General features: G+C 49.2%; 1 protein-coding gene across 2 annotated transcripts in view; it reads right to left on the reverse strand.

Annotated features, from left to right (window-relative positions):
• The window catches only part of LOC146360368 (L-gulonolactone oxidase-like), a 68,906-nt gene extending 59,962 nt beyond the window's left edge, over nt 1-8,944 (reverse strand). The window contains exons 1-4 of one of the 2 annotated variants that reach the window (XM_084833161.1): nt 8,777-8,944; nt 7,146-7,393; nt 5,064-5,223; nt 2,866-2,967 (exon numbers count right to left, since the gene is read on the reverse strand). In XM_084833161.1, the coding sequence (XP_084689287.1) occupies nt 2,866-2,967; nt 5,064-5,066 (105 nt within the window). In that variant the 5' untranslated portion in view covers nt 5,067-5,223; nt 7,146-7,393; nt 8,777-8,944. Of the gene's footprint in view, nt 1-2,865; nt 2,968-5,063; nt 5,224-7,145; nt 7,700-8,776 lie in introns of those variants that run through there. The other variant, XM_084833152.1, reaches the window with a different exon arrangement.
• Between the last annotated feature and the right edge of the window lie 9,167 nt (nt 8,945-18,111).

Below are 18,111 nucleotides of genomic sequence, written 5' to 3' on the forward strand. Positions count from 1 at the left end.
ACCCCTTAGCTCAATTGCCAAGGGGCCAAGGAATAGTCAACCAATGCTACTCTCTGAAATCAGCCCCACAGGTAGGGCTGGAAACTGCAACATAGTGCCTCTGATACCCATCCCACGCAATCAGTCCAGGAGGTTACCATGGTCAGTGGTATCAAAAGCTGATGAGAGGTCGAGCAGAATTAACGGGGCTGCACTCCCCCTGTCCCCCTCTCGGTAAAGGTCATCCGTGAGGGTGGCCAAGGCTGATTCGGTCCCGTAAGCAGATTGAAACCCAGATTGCAATGGGTCCAGATAATCAGTATCCTCCAAGAGTGCCTGCAGTTGGTCCACCATGACCCTCTCCAGAACCTTCCCTAAGAAAGGGAGGTAACCCCGAGTTCTGCCTTCCCCAACCTGGTGCCCTCCAGATGTGCCCTCCATTATTCCCAGCCAGCATGGGAATGGTAGTTGCCTTCCAACACATCTGGCAGACACCAGGTTGGGGAAGGCAGAGCTAGATTGTTTGGATCGGAGAACCAGGGATGCTCGAGCTCACTGAAATCTGCCAAACTTTACTTCAAAGCTTGTTTTGGCTTTCCCCCATTCTCCTTTGCAACCTGTTCTTTCAGTTCATTCAAAAGTGTGCGCACTGACAAAAGCATAAAAATGCATCACTTAAAAAATCCCCAACTTTAAAAAAACGCACAACTTTTTAAAAAGCACAATTTAAAGTGTGCATGTTTTAAAGTTGCATTTTTAAAGTTGTGCATTTTGCGAACACAAGTCTAGGAATTTGTGAACATTTCCAAAGATCATATGCTTGTGTTCCAGCTTGCAAATGAGTCACTTTCAAGTGATTTGTGAACTGAAAATAAATTCTCGTACATCCCAAGTTAAGGTCCACCTCTGCACTCTTCTGTGTACATTTCAACCTCCCAACCCCTCCTCTTTGTCTGTGAAGGTTCTAGGCCAAGGGTGGAGAAAAAGTTGCTCTTCAGGTTTTCTTGGACTCCAACTCTCCCCAGCCCCAGCCAGCATGGCCCGTGGTCAGGAATGATGGGAGTTGCAGTCCAACATGTTACTCCACTTCCTCATCCCACAGTCATGATCTAATGCTGTGGCTTACAGAATTGCTGAGGGGACAATGAAGCGATTTTGTGGTTTCCTCAGGAGCATGGTCATCATAGCTCCTGAGGCACGCTATGATGACCGTGCCTCAGGAGCTAGCCAGGAGGGCACGGTCATCATAGCTGGCTCTAGGGAAAGGCGGTAGGTTTGTGGCAGATTATGACCAGGTAAACATGGACCGGACAGGCAAGCAGGAAAGAAGAGATTTCAAGGCCAAGATCAGGATTGGGAAATGAAGAGGAGACACAGGGCAAAGTGAAACAAAATCGGACCATTCAGGAATAGAGGCCTCAGCGGAAGCACAGCTAAGGAGCCCCCCCACGAGCGCTTGACCAGCCTGCCAGCGGCCTCCTCCTGCTTCCTTTGGGGGGCGGGTTGCTGGGGAGGCTGGGACCCAGGCTAGCTCGACCGCTGGGCAGAGAAGCGGCTCACTCCGGCAGCTGATCCCGGGTGCTGTGAAAGGGCAGCAGGTGGTTAGTTCTAAATGACATAATGTGGTACTTGAACTCCCACGGGGGGCAGGAGAGGAGCTGACGGGCTTTTCTGCCTCAGGTGCCCAAATAACTTGTTTAGCCATGGGGTTCTGTGCCCCTTGACTTAGGCAGCACCGGTGCCGTTTGCCGCTCTGCTTCAGGCCACAAAAAATCTTGGGCCAGCCCTGCTTCAAGCTGAGGAATGCAGACGAGCACAAGAGGCCAGCGGGGCATGATGGAGTGAGCTGCGTTTCTCCAGTCCCGTGTCTGCCTCATTCTCGCACGCAGCAGGAGTGGATGAGGGGAACTCCGGTTTTAATGTTGAAAGGGGTGCAGAAGTGAAAGGAGATGCCCGCTGCTGTCATCCGGCCTGCGGACGGCCCGGGGAGAGCCAATACGCCCCCTCCCATTTCAAAGTCTGCACTCCTGTTCTAAGGAAAAGGGGGCAGCACAGCTTAGTGGGAACTTTCTTGCTGGAGAGGATGGAGTCAGCCAGCATCTTAGCAATGGGTCAGGGGATGGGATAGTAGTGAGTTGGGTTGGACTGGGGAATTTTTTTTTTTTTATGTTTTTGTTTAAATCATTTCTAGGAAAGAAATCTCCATTTCTCATCCTCCCCCCCCCTCCCTTGCCAAGCATGCCAGACGTTCACCAAAATAATCAGAATAAAGCACATAACTGGAAAACCCAAATTAAAAACAAGTGTTTGCATATTCCGTTCACAAAGGCATCATGTGTGAATCCCTTGTTTTTACGCTGATTGAATGAATAGAGATTCTTTAGATGGACTTGATTTTACTTGATTCTCTAACGTGCCTGTCAATGAATCACACACAGACACAAAGGCCACCAGGAAAGGCCCTGGCCAAAACAAAGACACTTTGCTATTTGTTACTATTTCGGTGTTTTTTTAGATCAGCCTTCCCCTACGTTGTGCCCTCCAGATGTGTTGGACTGCAACTCCCATCATTCACAACCAACGTGGAGAAAAATAGTTTGGGGAAGGCTGTATTCATGCATGTGCGAGGGGGGGGGGAGAGAGAGAGAGAGAGAGAAATTGGCTTTTGTGTGCATTAACCCAGTCTGGTGCCTTCCTTTCTGCCTCTGGCTCCCATTGAGATTGAGTTGATTGCATTCCTTTCCTGGTCTTTCTAAACGATGGAGATACAGCTAGAAGACTCAAGGGAGGCTTGCATTTTTCTCACTGCAAGAGCACTACTTCCATCACACTGTGCATCTACGGAATGTTGGAGAGGTCACACCAAGAGGAACCTCCTCGGCTTACCTCTTTGATCTCATCGGCGGTGGTTGGCTGGAAATACAGTTCTGGAGAGGAGCCATAGGTCTTCGCCCAGTTCTGGAATCGGACTCCACCTTCACCATGTACCTAATGCCCAAAGAGACAAGCAAAGAAGCCCATTTGGGGAGATCGCAGTGATGGGGGCGGCCTCCTGGGAATCAATTGCCAATTTCAGCTTCCCAACTTCAGGCATGATCTCTTATCAATGACTGATTATTTATTTAAATATTTATAAGCCACCTTTCCACCCATCATCATCATCATCATCACTATAATTAAAAGGTTTAAGATTAAAGAATACAAAAAAATGCAGACAGTATAAAAAACATTTCCAGCGCCGCAGGAATAAAACTGTCTCGATAAAAGAAGCAGCATGTCCAATAAAACACATTAATTAAGAGCCATTTTAAAACGGGGAGTTTTTGAATACTACAACTGAAGAGGCTAACAGTAGATCCATAAGGTAGGGACCACTACTGAGAAGGCCCTGTCCCCAGTGCCTGCCAATCTAACTGGTCTTAAAGGTAGGCCAGCAAGTAAGGGCTCTGATGCTGATCTTAAAGCACGGACGAGTCCATCTGGGTGTAGCAACCTGGCCCCAAACCAGGGACAAATAACTTGGCCCCAAACTATTTAGGTCTTTAAAGACCAAAACCAGTGTTTGAATTAGGCCCAGAAACTCACCGGTAAACAGTGCAATTGGCACAGAATTGGTGTAATATATTCTAACCATCTGGCCCCAATGAGTCTGCATTCTGCACTCTGATATTCTTAGCCACATATGTGAACTGCCTCCAGTGAAAACGGACTACGTTTGAGTTGACATCAGGTGAAGTGAAAATCCAGTCACACAGCCCTGTTGTCTGCTTCCAGCATGAGGCTTTGGGAGATACACTGACCCTGAACCTGGAGGTTCCCATGACTAAGAGCCATCGATAGCCCCATCCCATACCAATGGATTGAATAAACTAAGCTGCCACCTCTCCACAGCAAAAAAAACCAGGCCAAGATAAACATATGTATGTATGTATGTATGTTACACTGGCAGAACACCAGTCCACATGGTAGCCCAATCCCCAGTGTCAGTGGCCATCAAAAGACCACCTCAGAGGTTCTTCCCAGCCCTGCTAAAAGAGATCCTTTTGACTAGATGGGCTACGGGATGGATGTGGGACGTTCTGCAGGCAAAGGATATGGTGTACCAGCTGTGGGTCTATACCAGCTTTCCCCAACGTGGTCCCCTCCAGATGTGTTGATCTACAGCCCCAAATCATCCCCATCCAGCTTGGCCAATGGCCTGGATATGACAGGGACAGTCTGAGGAGACTGTTCATGTTCTGTACAATGACGGACAATGCTTATTGATGGTGAGACGTATTCCAAGATTTATATCAAGGAACCGCTTCACTCTCTAAAGGTGACTGAGCCACCACTCCCCTCCCAATGATTACGTGCAGTTCAGCAGCCCTTTCAAGTCACAATGGGATCCTGCCTCCATCGTCAGACTTGTGCTAGCCTAGCACAGCATCTAAAGGTATCTCCAGCTCTGTTAAGAGAAAGGATACCTGCCCCCTGAGCCCACAGAGTTCGCCTGCCCTTCTTGATCTGTTTTCCACCAGCCAAGGAACGTGCCTGGGTTGCCCAGGATAGAGACAGTTTTGAGTTAACCCCTGGATTTTACACTTTCAAAAATGGAGGGTCCACAATTGCTACTTTCTTCTATCCCGTGGTCCTAGTGGGGCTGAAACCATCACATTGCCTGGCAGAGCCCAACCTGAACATCTGCAAACACAGGGAGGGGCTGTAGGTCAGTGGCAGAGCCCCTGCTCTGCAAGCAGAAGGTCCCGGTTTCGATCCCCAGCAGCCTCTCCAGGTAGGGCTGGAAAGTCTCCAGCCTAAAACCCCAGAGAGCCATTGGTGCCAGTTGGGATCAACAGTACTAGGCTGGATAGACCCATGGGCCCAGGCTCAGTATAAGATAGCATCCTATGTTCCCTCCTCCCCCACGCTGTCTTAAAGCTCTGACTATGCAGACATCTTGACTACAACATCCAATCAGCCCTTTTTGTCTCTCTTATTCCCACCACCACCAATCTGATAAAGAGATCTGGAGATCTTGAAAGCTTGCACATTTTCTGTGATCTTTGAGCTACCTAATGAAGGCATTACCATTTCCCCCTTACCATCGTGCTTGGCTTCTTTCGACGCTCAAAGGAAAACTTCGCAGGACACAAGACGTCTTCCGCAGAAGGGCACCAAGAGAAAAAAGGGGTGTTGAGAATCCCCGAGATTTTCCACAGCAATAGGCAGAGACGGGTCTCGGGACTTGAGTCAGAGCTGCTGCTTTGGGAGTGAGAAGACAAAGGGTGTGATGTCACTGTGTTGCGAGAGCTTCTCTCCAGGACAGGAAGGGTTAATGAATAACAGCTGCAATGCTGGCTTGGGGTAAAAAATACCAAATTTGGGACCCAGGCTAGCTGCTTTCCCCTTTAGGTAGCCACCAGGAAGTGGGTATCTTTTCCTTTGGGGGTGGGGCTGGAAACTTGTCTGAAGAACAGAAGAAGCTGGAATACAATATACTTAAATAGTTGTGGCGATAGATTTTGAAGGAATAATAGAATGATAAAAGTAGACACACACCCGCACATATAGTCCCATTCATTTAAATGGGTCTACTCTATGTAGAACCAACATTGGCTACCACCCTATATATTAAAGCAGCCTTCCCCAACCAGGCACCCTCCAGATGTGTTGGAGTGCATCTCCCATCATTCTCAGTCAGCACAGCCAACGTCCATGCTGGCTGGGAATGATGGGAGTTGCACTCCAACACATCTGGAGGGTGCCAGGTTGGGGAAGGTGTTGCATTTATTATTATTATTATTATTATTATTGAATTTTTGTATTGCCCCATTGAAAGGGACCGCGGTGGCTTAGTGGTTAAGACGCTGAACTGCAGACTGGAAGGTCGGCAGGTCAGCAGTTCGAGACCCGAGTGCTGCGTGACGGAGTGAGCTCCCGTCTTCAGGTCCAGCTCCTGCCAACCTAGCAGTTCGAAAGCAAGAAATTGCAAGTAGATAAATAGGTGCCGCCTAGGTGGGAAAGGTAACAGCGTTCCGTGCACCTCGGTGTTCAGTCATGCCGGCCACATGACCACGGAAGCGTCTTCGGACAGCGCTGGCTCTTTGGCTTAGAAACGGGGATGAGCACCGCACCCTAGAGTCGGACACGACTGGTTGGGGACACCTTTACCTTTACCTTTATTGCCCCATAGCTGAAGCTCTCTGGGCAGTTTACAGAAATTAAAGCACTAAATACAAAATACAAAGTTCAAAAGCCATTTACATAAAAGTACACAGACAATATACACAAACAACATATAACTAAAAACAACTTTGAACAGTCAGTCATAACTTACTAAAGACACATCCACGACTGATTAAAACTCATCATGTGCTGCCAAATGCCTGGGAAAAAAGATAGGTCTTAACCTGGCGCCAAAAAGACAATAATGTTGGCGCCAGGCAGATCTCATCGAGCTTGTTCCACAGATGGGGTGCCACCACTGAGAAGGCCCTCTCCCTCGTTGCCACCTTCCGGGCTTCTCTTGGAGGAGGCACTCGGGGGAGGACCTTAGGTGTTGAAAGTAGCGTTTTTAGCCCTGCACTCAGCTCAGTTCACTCTCCTTGCCCAGAATGTTCCCTTTGCTGGGCCTTGTTCATCATTGGCCCAGAAAGTGCTTTATTTACATGTGTGACTCTGACGTCATTGTCACTGAGGTAGATTTTGTTTCCTGCTCGCTTTATGTGGAAAGATTCTGATTTTTAAAATTTTTGCTAACCTCCATTATTTGTGCTAGATTTCTTTAAAAAAAAAATTATATGAAAACTATTGTAAAACATACTTTATGAATAAAAAGTTAAAACCAGTTCATCATAGAGCCCTGTCATAACAAAGGATATAGATAAACCAGTTTAAAAGGGTAAGTCTTTCACTGCTAGATGGAAAGCTTCCCTACTTCCATTTCCATTGGGGTCTCCTTAAACCAATTCATAGAATCATAGCATAGTAGGGTTGGAAGAGGCCTACAAGGCCATCGAGTCCAACCCCCTGCTCAGTGCAGGAATCCAGGTCAGAGCATCCCTGACAGATGGCTGTCCAGCCCCATCCTGAGTGCCTCCAGTGTGGGAGAGCCCACCACCTCCCAAGGTAGAGCCCACCTTTTCCTTTTAGTACAACTAGCCAAACAGAAAAGAGATTCTTACCAGTGTAGCACTATCTCAGTTCCTCATGTGCAGAGGGGAAGGTCTTTACTCAGAAGACCCCAAGAAGACACGCTTTGTTGATCATTTCAGGCCAAGGTCCATCTGGCCCAGTAATGTTTCCACCACGGGCCAGCCACATGGCCCTGGGAAAATTCCGAAGTAGAGCTGCAAATGACCACTGCTCCAAGCATCTTGGAGTTCATCACTGTGAATGTTGATGGTGATTCTTCTCCAAATATTGTCTGGATCTGTGAAAGATTCAGTATTTGGAATCAATCTACTCCCAGGCATTTGATGGCATATAATGGAGCATTTGTGTCTGTTGTTTCTATCAGGTCCAGTATCTTAACTGTAACTGTTTTAGCTGTTTAAAAATTGTTTTCAATTCTGTATGTTAGATTTTATATTGTATTTTTATTATCTTGTACTGTGGTGTGTATTTTTGTGAACCTCCCAGAGAGCTTTGGCTACTGGGCGGTATAGAAATGGAACAAATGAAACCTCTGACGTCTGTCAATTTCGCAGCAACAGATGATGATGATGATGATGATGATGAAGTACTTATTACATAGAATGATAGAATCATAGAAAGGTAGGGTAGGAAGGGGCCTACGAGGCCATCGAGTCCAACCCCCTGCTCAATGCAGGAATCCAAGTCAGAGCATCCCTGACAGATGGCTGTCCAGCCTCGTCTTGAAGGCCTCCAGTGTGGGAGAGCCCTCCACCTCCCCAGGTCATTGGTTCCATTGTCGTATTGCTCTCACAGTCAGGAAGCTTTTCCTGATGTTCAGCCGGAATCTGGCTTCCTGTCACTTGAGCCCATTATTCTGTGTCCTGCACTCTGGGACGATCGAGAAGAGATCCTGGCCTTCCTCTCTGTGACAACCTTTCAAGGACTTGAAGAGTGCTGTCATATCTCCCCTCAGCCTTCTCTTCTCAAGGCTAAACAGGCCCAGTTCTTTCAGTCTCTCTTCATGGGGCTTTGTTTCCAGTCCCCTGATCCTCTTTGTTGCCCTCCTCTGAACCCTCTCCAGCTTGTCTGCATCCTTCTTAGAGTGCGGTGCCCAGAACTGGACACAGTACTCCAGATGAGGCATTCCCTGCACCTCCTCCTCCAAGTCATTCATAAAATGTTGAAGAGCACTGGGCCCAGGACTGAGCCCTGGGGTACCCCACTCGTTACCTCTCCCCAGTTTGAGAAGGTCCCATTGAGAAGCACTCTTGGAGTCCGATTCTGTAGCCAACTGTGGATCCACCGGATCGTTGTTCCATCTAGCCCACTTCGAGCTAGTTTGCTCATCAGGATATCATGGGGCACTTTGTCAAAAGCTTTGCTGAAGTCGAGGTATATTATGTCCACAGCATTCCCACAGTCCACAAGGGAGGTGACTTGATCACAAAATGAGATCAGATTCATCTGGCAGGTTTTGTTCTTGACAAATCCATGTTGGCTTCGAGTAATGACTGCATTGTTTTCAAGGTGCATGTATGTATCCACTCCACAACAGACGTTTTCTGGGCAGCTCGTAAGCAAATACAATATTAAAATACAGCATAAAGAATTATTAAAACAAACGTTATCTACATACACCCCACTTCCAAGTTGGTGAGAGGTTTCAGGGGTCACTTACTTGGGGTTCAGTTTCCATGCAAGGAGATCATCGGAAAGACTTGTGGCACTGCTGTGATAGAAGGTTTATTGACACATAGGAACACAGGCTGAGCATAAGACGAAGGTTCACAGCATGAGCACAGATTCTTGTTCCCCACCAGATGCTTAGGAGAAGCCAAAGGATTTCCTGCAGAGACAAAAGTCAGCTCTCGGTGCCTCCTCTCAGACCCAGGTTCCAGCACAGACTACCAAAACAAAAGATTCATCTCAGTCAACACATTCCCTAGGGAGGGGAGTGTGAAAAGTAACCCTGCTTCCAGAATAGTCTACCAATGGCAGGAATGGAGAACCCCATTCACAAAAGATACGGAAAATACCTGCATATTGCAGCCCAAGGGCGCAATCCTAACTAGATAGAAGGCAGGAGAGGCATGGGGGGGGGGGGGTCGTCAGCCTTAAAACAGAAATGATCAAAAACACACAGTCAAAGCGCAAACTGACGTTCCCCAACCCCAACCGGCAGCTGTTCTTTACTGCGGTACATAGGAGCATAGGAAGTCGCCTTATACTGAGCCAGACCCTGGGTCCATCCAGCCAGTATTGTTGACACAGATTGGCGGCAGCGGCTCTCCAGGGTTTCAGGCAGGATTCTTTCCTAGCCCTGCCTGGAGAAGCCGGGGATCAAACCTGGGACCTTCCGCATGCCAAGCAGGTGCTCTATGACACTGAGCTATGGCCCCTCCTCGAGTAGGGGAGAAGCCATCCATCCACCACCAATAGGCAACACAATCGGCAAAATTAACATTTGTGAGCATTTCTCCAGACATCAGGCTTCCAACCTCTTCAAGGCACAGAAACAAGGGAGAAAACTTGCATTGCCATAAGGAGAGCCCTGCTGGATTGGGCGAAGGGTCCATCGAGTCCAGCATTCTCTTTACACTGTAGTCAACCAGCTGCCCACAGGAAACCCAAATGTGAGACATCAGTGCAACAGCACCCTCCTGCCCATCTTCCCCAGCAACTGGTGTACCTAGGCTCACTGCCTCTGGTACTGGAGGTGGCACATAGCCATCAGGACCAGTAGCCATTGATAGCCGTCTCCTCCAGGAACTTGTCCAACCCCCTTTTAAAGCCATCCCAATGGGTGGCCCTCCCTGCAACTGGAATCACATCCTCACAGAAATCTAAAAAGACACATTTCTACACAAACTGAGACATTCCAAATGTTATCAGGATACCTCTCAAAAAACAGTACAAATTCCCAGGCACACCACCATTAGCAACAAATATCAGAACAGTTCCCACACGTTCTAGGGTGGCCAAGTATCCTCCTTTACAGAGGACAGTTCTCTATTGGAAGGTGCCCTCTGTTTGATCAGCTGTCCAGTCCAAGTCTGGGTTAAAGGCAAAGAACTATATGAAGGGAGAGCAGGGAGGGCCTTGAAGTTGCCCATCAAGGGTTGATACCTGCAGAGCAGACAGGTCACCAGGTCACAGTCTTCCCTACCATGGCCAGGTGTGCTAGATTTCTACTTAAATTATAGTTATTATTTCTAAATTAGCATCTATGTAAATGTTATGCAAATTGGGGTCTCTTTTGCCCTCCTTTTTCGCAATGTGTAAGTGGCCACCCTACCTATAACAGAGCATTAAGGAGTCCCCAAAATGCACCTGGTCGTCTCTCGGTGTAAGCAGGATCCCTCTTTCGCCCTCTTGCTGCTCTGGAACAGGTTCTCTAGCCAGTCCACTTCATCCCCCAGCCCAAAATGCAGGCCTGCCACGCATCTTGGGGCCAAAACAGACAATATTTTAAATCCATATCTAGCAACAATGTCTCTCTCCCCCCCCCCCCCCCGCCGCATTTTTACTCTCTAGAATAAGTGCAGGGCCCCGATCTGCATCTTAAAGTCTCCCTAACACCCACACTATGGCCCTGATCTGGACTGGGGGCCCTGCACCTACGCTAGAGTAAAAATGTGTGTGTGGGGGGGATGTAGCTACTATTTGTTTTTATGCTATCTTTTAATGATGATTTGGTTAATCTGGATTTTATCTTTAGCCACCTTGAGTGAGGGATAAAAATTGATTGATTGATTGATTGATTTCAACATGAAGAAATATCCACCCCTGCCCCCAGTTGGAAATAAATCTCTGTAGTGGCCCAGTCTAGAACATGGGAGGCTGGTGGCAAAACAGCCATCAAGGTTTGGTTCCCCAATTTCCATCTCTGCAAGAATCCACAGAACCAGTGGAGGCTGGTGGCTCCGATGTCAGTGGGGTGGTGAATTCACTCCAGGTTTCAATCAGAACCAGTCAGAACCCTAAAGGAGCTTTTCAAGGATTCACTGCCCCACCGACATCAAAGCCACCATTCTCCACTGGTCTACACAAAGGTTTACAGTACCACCTCAAAGAGAACTCTGGGCCAAAGAACTACATGTTACGACAGAGATGCCCGAATGCGTCGCCATCTTTTAGGTGATAATAATCTGTACTGCAGCTGTGCCAAGTTCCCCCCAATGAATATTGCCTCCCCTCCATTTGCCATTTACGTCATACTGAAGGCACACACCTGGTTTTTCTAGATCTGGGGAAAAGCGGAGGCAATTTTCATTGGGAAACTAGCATGCTCCCGGGGCAGGGGGTGTTGACTTCTCTGTGTCATGGTCCCGGTCCAGAATGGGGCCTCTGCTGCTGCCTTTGGAAAATGTATTTATTTATTTGATTTGTACCCTGCCTTTCTACCAAGAAAAATGGCACTCAAGGCAGCTTACAATCACAAATGAAACTCGATTAAATCAATCAAAGACGTTTAGAGAGGTGGAAATGCACAGACGCATCTCCTCCGCAGTGCGCAGTTTGGCCCTCAGTCTCAACCCCAGGTTTCACCTGTCTGAGCAGAATCTGCTGTCCGTAGGTTGAAAGAATGGTGAGAAGGGAAGATCTCGTCCTCCTCTGCTGCCCACCCCCACAGCCCTCGCAACTTGGTTTTCCAGGAAAGCTTAATAAACCTGCTGTGAATGTTCAACCTACGAGTGAAAAAGTCGCCACAGAGGTTAGCGTTTACAAAGCTCATGACCTTCTCTTGCACCGTAGCTGCTGCTTAGCAACCACATCCCATAATAGCTCTGCAACCTGAGTCCCGGGCTCCTAGAATGATGAGCTGGGCTTGGAGTCGGGGCGCTCACTAGCTGGTCAGCAGTGACAAGCTGGTTGGCGTCTGGCTGGCGTCTTTGGGACAGTCTCCACGGATGAACGCGTCATCTCTCGAATGAATGGGCCGGGCTGGGCCGGTCTCATTCTGCACCAAGGACGTCAGACGTCTCAGGATTGCTCCTTGCCATCTGCTTTGCTATGCCAATGTCCTTTCCGATACCCCTTCCATTTTCACTGCTCAACATCCAGGCTTAGTTTCTCTTTGAACATCTGCGTTAGGAGCCTCCTTGCGTTGTTCACAGTTCCTCTCTTGATCCATTTCCCGCTGACACCTTCTTGGCTGAAAGTCGGCAAGTTAAGGGAATTGATCCGAATAAGGTGCCCAGTCTTGGAGGAGGGGCCACGCTGATGCTGAGCTGCCTTGGGATCTGGAGATGGACCCTTCATCGGACCACTGCCGGCAGCCCTGGGGCCAGAGGGCGCCGTGTGAAATTAAGGGAGTAAGAAGAGCCCCAGAGGCTCAGACCAAAGGCCTGTCTAGCCCACCTCCCTCACCCGGAGGGAAGCGGTGCTGGCAGGGAGCTCTGGAGAGCCCTGGGGGGAAAGGGCGGGCTGGTGCAGCATCCTGTTTCCCGCAGGAGCCATCCAGCCACCCTCACTGATGCTCTCGTAGAGTTGTCATTCATTGCCCTGGAGAACGTCCCTGTGGATCATGTCCTGTGTATATTAAGTGTGCTCTTTGACGGTGCCACTTGGGACCCCCCCCCTAACAATGGGGCAAACTTTGGACAGGAAATGATGGTCTCTTCTTCAGTGTTTCTCACATAATTTCAGAATGCAAAGAAGGGTGGTCCCAATAGAGGAAATGCATCACCAAAGCAGAGGACAAAAGAGGGCATATTCACATGACATATTTGCATATGGTAATTTATGGGTATAGATGCAGATTCAGAAAATAAGTATTCTAATTTAAATAGGAATGCAATACGCCTCCCCATACTGGGGAAGGCTGGGACCAGGGGACCTGTGTGCTTGCTGCTCTGTCTGCTGGCCAGGTGCTGCAAATTGGGGAAGGGCAACTTTGAGGCCCTGCTCTGCTCTCCTTTTGTGCAGTTCTTTGACTTTAAATTAACTTGGATTGGACAGTTCCTCAAACAGAGGATGCCTTAAAACAGAGGACTGTTCTCTGGCAGCCCTTCAAATAGAGCAGTTGAACCTCTTGCAGCCCGGGGGAGAAGCTCGGGGGGGGGGGGGGGCTGCATGCCAGCGGTGGGCAGGGTGGAAGCCAAAAGGGGCGGGGCAAAATACCAGCGCAGTGTTACACTCCTGCACCCCAGTCCTGGGAGGGGAGAACTTGCAGGGCCTTCAGCGCTTCAGGCCTGCAACACCACGACTCCGGGCAACCCCTGCTTCCCCTCAGCTGCCCAGCGGTCTCTTCTGCAAGACTAGAGCCGCTCTTCCCTTTTGACTTAGTGTCAGCCTTCCCTCAGATTCACCTCCTCCTGCTCCCTCAGGCCTTGTAGAACAAAGGTTACCAGTTCAAGAGTTACAGGGTGGGGCAAATCCTCAGTCTCTCTGTACTCAGCAGCACTGGATGGCAAGGGATCCCTGGAAGTAATTTGGACTGACCCCAAGCACATAGCATTGTAGCTTAGAGCTCTTACTGGCCATAACAGAGCCTCCAGAGAGGCACTTCAGCCTTTCAGAATGGGGGAAAAACGACACAAAAGCCAGGAAACCACCCAATGACTGGAGGCTGGGGGAAAGGGGGTGGGGCCAGGCGAAGGGGCGTGGCCATCTGGGCAACTCCGGAAGACCAGATTGCAACCCCGGGCAGGCCAAATTTGGCCCACGGGCCTGAGGTTCCCCATCCCAGAAACAGAAGCTAGTGCTTTGTAAAGTAGGACACAATAGCCACCCTAAGACCAAGCCCCCCCCACCCATGAGACCTCCTACCTCTGAAACTGGCTTTGCCTCCAGCATAGTGTCCCTGAGGAGTCTACAGCAATCTCAAATGCAAAGTCCATGCTTCCATCACAGCCCTACGTAGTTTACTTCCCAGTCAGCAAGGATTAAATCCAGACTCCCAAGTCCCCTTTCTCTCTCCAAAATTGAATTATAGATATCCACGTGCATGAGAAGGAACCCCTGCCCCCCCACACACAATATGCCATTGCCTCTGTTCCTCCTCTACCCCACAGCCACGAGTAACAGGCACAAAGTGTGCAGGTGTCTGGGTGGGGGACTTGCTGTGAAATATTTACATGGCTCTCTTGAAGCTGAGGCCGTGGCAGAGCAAGGCTGGGGCCGTGGCAGAGCAAGGTGTGAGGCACGTAGCGCCGGCATCCGTTGCACTGGCGGGCCAGGCCTTTTGCACCTGGGCCCTTACATCCAGATGCTGACTAGTCACTGAAAAATGCACCTTGATGCTTCCCCCTTCCCCAGCTCCAAGCCAGAGGCCAAAGTTCTACTGAGATAATGGTCCTGTTAATCACAGACTGGTTAATAGCCGCAGTGCATCAATCAGCAAGTTAACTATTGCCTGGTTCAGAGTCCCCATAAATTCCCAGAGGTTTCTGGGCACATAGGAGGAATCCCTGGGGGACTTTTTCTTCTAAAGGAATTTATCACCAGCCAATAAAATATAGGGCTGAGGTGACCTTGGGGAAGGCTGGGGAAGCTACAGCCCCGATTGTATGATGATTTCTTTCCTAGCACCAACCACGTCCGTGCATTCATGCCTGGGGTGCCGCCAGGAAATTTTAGACTTCATGGTCTTACCGGGGGGGGGGGGGGGCTTTAGATGGCCATGTGTATTACCACTGTGAAGCACGCAACTAACCTTTCTTTTTTCCCCCCCCACCTCTGCCATTCCATGCTTTACAATTTGCTTCTACATTCCTGATATGACTCTAGCGGTTAGAGCAAAAGACAAACACAAAACCTGTTTGCTAACCCTGATTAAGAAGAATTACTCTGTGCATGTGCAATTTCGCACTTAAGATCAGCACTGTCATGATTATAGGAACAGAATGCAGCTTTCTTCTGCAGCCCTGTTGCTAAACGCATTTATTTGGGAACAGGGACGTAGGAGAATTTCGTTCCGGTTTGTCAGTCGTTCAGACTTACTCTGCTTGCAATCTCGAATGGGAATGGGAACGTATTGGGAGGAAGGGGGAGTTCACAAATTCCCAAATTTGTGATTGCATTCTAAAAATGTGGATTTTGAAAATGCACACTAAAATGCGCACTTCAGATAAATGCACATTTTCACGCGTTAGTTGATGGGAGGAAAGTGTGCACGTTTGAACATGCTGGCTTTTCCTGTTAACGACGTGCACTGTCCCCCACTTGAACTCAGAGCAAAAGAGGTTGCCGACTAGAACAGAAGCAAGACAAACCAAGCTAGGAAGTGGAATTCGGAGAATCTTAGTGAACTTGTTTCCACATTAAACTATGGAATTCGCTACCACAAGATGAAGCGATGGCCACCCATTTGGATGGCTTTAAAAGGGGGTTGGACAAATTCCTGGAGGAGAAGGCTATCGATGGCTACTAGTCCTGGTGGCTATGTGCTACCTCCAGTATCAGAGGCAGTGAGCCTAGGTGCACCAGTGGCTGGGGAACATGGGCGGGAGGGCGCTGTTGCACTCATGTCCTGCTTGTGGGTTTCCCCTGGGCAGCTGTGCAGCCGCTGTGTGAACAGAATGCTGGACTAGATGGACCTTGGGCTGATCCAGCAGGGCTCTTCTTATGTTCTTATCTTGGGCATCTCTAGCTCTCCCATCCCTAGTTGGGCATGAGCACCATTTTGTTGCTGAAACAATACATTTTAAAGGAAAAATAAGAAAATGAGCACCTGTAGCCATGCGTCTCTCTGGGTGGCTGGCCCAACTATAAAAATTTTTTAAAATGAGAAGGATGTCATGGTCAGGCCTGTCAGGGCTGGTGGGCCTGGCCTGCCCATACTGGCCCAAGTCATGACCCTGGGCCTGTTTGCCACTGTGCCATCACCCGCTGCTCTCTGGGTGGTCGTTTGCCACCAGTCCCGGGCTGGGGGCCCTGGACTCAGCACCGATGTTCTGCTTGCTCAGTGTGCATGGGGCTTTCCAGAGCTCCATATGCAAAAATAGATAGGTCTAGGGGTGGCTCCTTAAGCATCTCCCAAAAATGGGGACAAAAGAGGACACCAATCTGCATAACATTTGCATATGCAAATTTATATGTGTAGGTGCAAGTTTAGAAAGATCAGTGTAATTTAAATAGAAATACAATGTATCTTGCCATCAGGAGAAGAGTGACTAGGGATGCAATCTGGCTGGGGAATGCTGGGAGATGTAGGACTTTTTTCTGTCTAGCCATGTACAGGATTGCGCCCCTAGGTGAACTGCGTGCGTGTCCAGGCTGTCCAAATAGAGGACTCTCCTCTGCAAAGTAGGATGCCTGACCACCACAGGCTCCTGCCTCCAAAGGGCTTGTGAGCTATACCAGACTATGGGGACACAACAGGTGGGGGGGCAGAGAAGGAAGGCTGGGAAAAAGGCCACCCAAACATCAAAGGCCTGATGGAACAGGACAGTCTTCCCTGCCTAGGCAAAGCAGAACGAGGACAGGGCCAAGTGCATGCCTAGCAGCAGCAGGTGAGGCTATCCGTGGCTACCAGTCATGATGGCCAGAAGCTGCTTCCAGGATACAGCCACGAGAGAGGGCTGTTGCCTGCAGGTCCTCTTTTCGGCTTTTAGAGGCAGCTAGTGGGCCCCTCTGGAAAATAGGACACCCGACCAGGTGGGCCTCCTGATCCAGGAGGGCACGTCTTCTTTTGTTCTTAGATTCAGCGTCCAGATAAGGTGGTGCCAGCAAGCGGTGGCATAGTGGTACATTTGGAAGTGCAGACACTCATCGTGACCGTGCCCACAGCCCCCCCCCCCCCGAGAGTCTCAAAAATGCAGGCAGCAGCGTGGATCCATATCCACAAGCCAGTTCTAGCAGTTTCATCTGCACCAGGAGCAGGTCTTTGGCAAGGAGAATGCGTCTTAACCGACCGTTCGAGACCAAGCCACCCCAACACCCCTTGCCTTACAGCTGGGAACAATATATTGTAGCTGGGAAATCCATTTCTCCCCCAGCTACTGTGAGGATTGCAGGGGTGGGGTTGGCAGAAGATGACAATGTCCCAGTGAACCCTGGCTCTTTTGTTGTTGTTGTTCAGTCGTTCAGTCGTGTCCGACTCTTCGTGACCCCATGGGCCACAGCACGCCAGGCCTTCCTGTCCTGCGCTCTCTCCCGGAGCGTGCTCAAGTTCATATTCATTGCATCGGTGATGCTATCTAGCCATCTCATCCTCTGCCATCCCCTTCTCCTTTTGCCTTCAATCTTTCCCAGCATCAGGGTCTTTTCCAGGGAGTTTTCTCTTCGCATTAGGTGGCCAAAATATTTGAGCTTCAGCTTCAGTATCTGTCCTTCCAATGAGCACTCAGGGTTGATTTCCTTTAGGATGGACTGATTTGACCTCCTTGCAGTCCAGGGGACTCGTAAGAGTCTTCTCCAGCACCACAGTTTGAACACATCAATTCTTCGGCGCTCAGCCTTCCTTATAGTCCAGCTCTCACAGCCATACGTTGCTACTGGGAAAACCATAGCTTTGATTAGACGGACCTTTGTCGGCAAGGTGATGTCTCTGCTTCTGACTATGCTGTCTAGGCGTGCCATAGCTTTCCTCCCAAGGAGCAAGGGTCTTTTAATTTCATGGCTACAGCCACCGTCTGCGGTGATCTTGGAGCCCAAGAAAATAAAACCTGTCACTGCTTCCATTTCTTCCCCTTCCATATGCCAGGAAGTGATGGGGCCAGATGCCATGATCTTCGTTTTTTGAATGTTGAGTTTCAAACCAGCTTTTGCACTCTCCTCTTTCACCCTCAACAAGAGGCTCTTGAGATCCTCTTCGCTTTCTGCCATTAGGGTGGTATTGTCTGCGTATCTGAGGTCGTTGATAATTCTCCCGGCAATCTTAATTCCAACCTGATACATCCAACCCAGCGTTTCTCATGATGTACTCTGCATATAAATTAAATAAGCAGGGTGACAATATGCAGCCTTGTCGTACTCCTTTCCCAATTTTGAACCAATTGGTTGTTCCATGTCCGGTTCTTACTGTTGCTTCTTGACCCTCGTACAGGTTTCTCAGGAGACAGGTAAGGT

This window comes from Heloderma suspectum, chromosome 1 (assembly GCF_057233095.1).
Source record: "Heloderma suspectum isolate Gila_16-S chromosome 1, 16-S_ref, whole genome shotgun sequence".
Taxonomy (NCBI): domain Eukaryota; kingdom Metazoa; phylum Chordata; class Lepidosauria; order Squamata; family Helodermatidae; genus Heloderma; species Heloderma suspectum.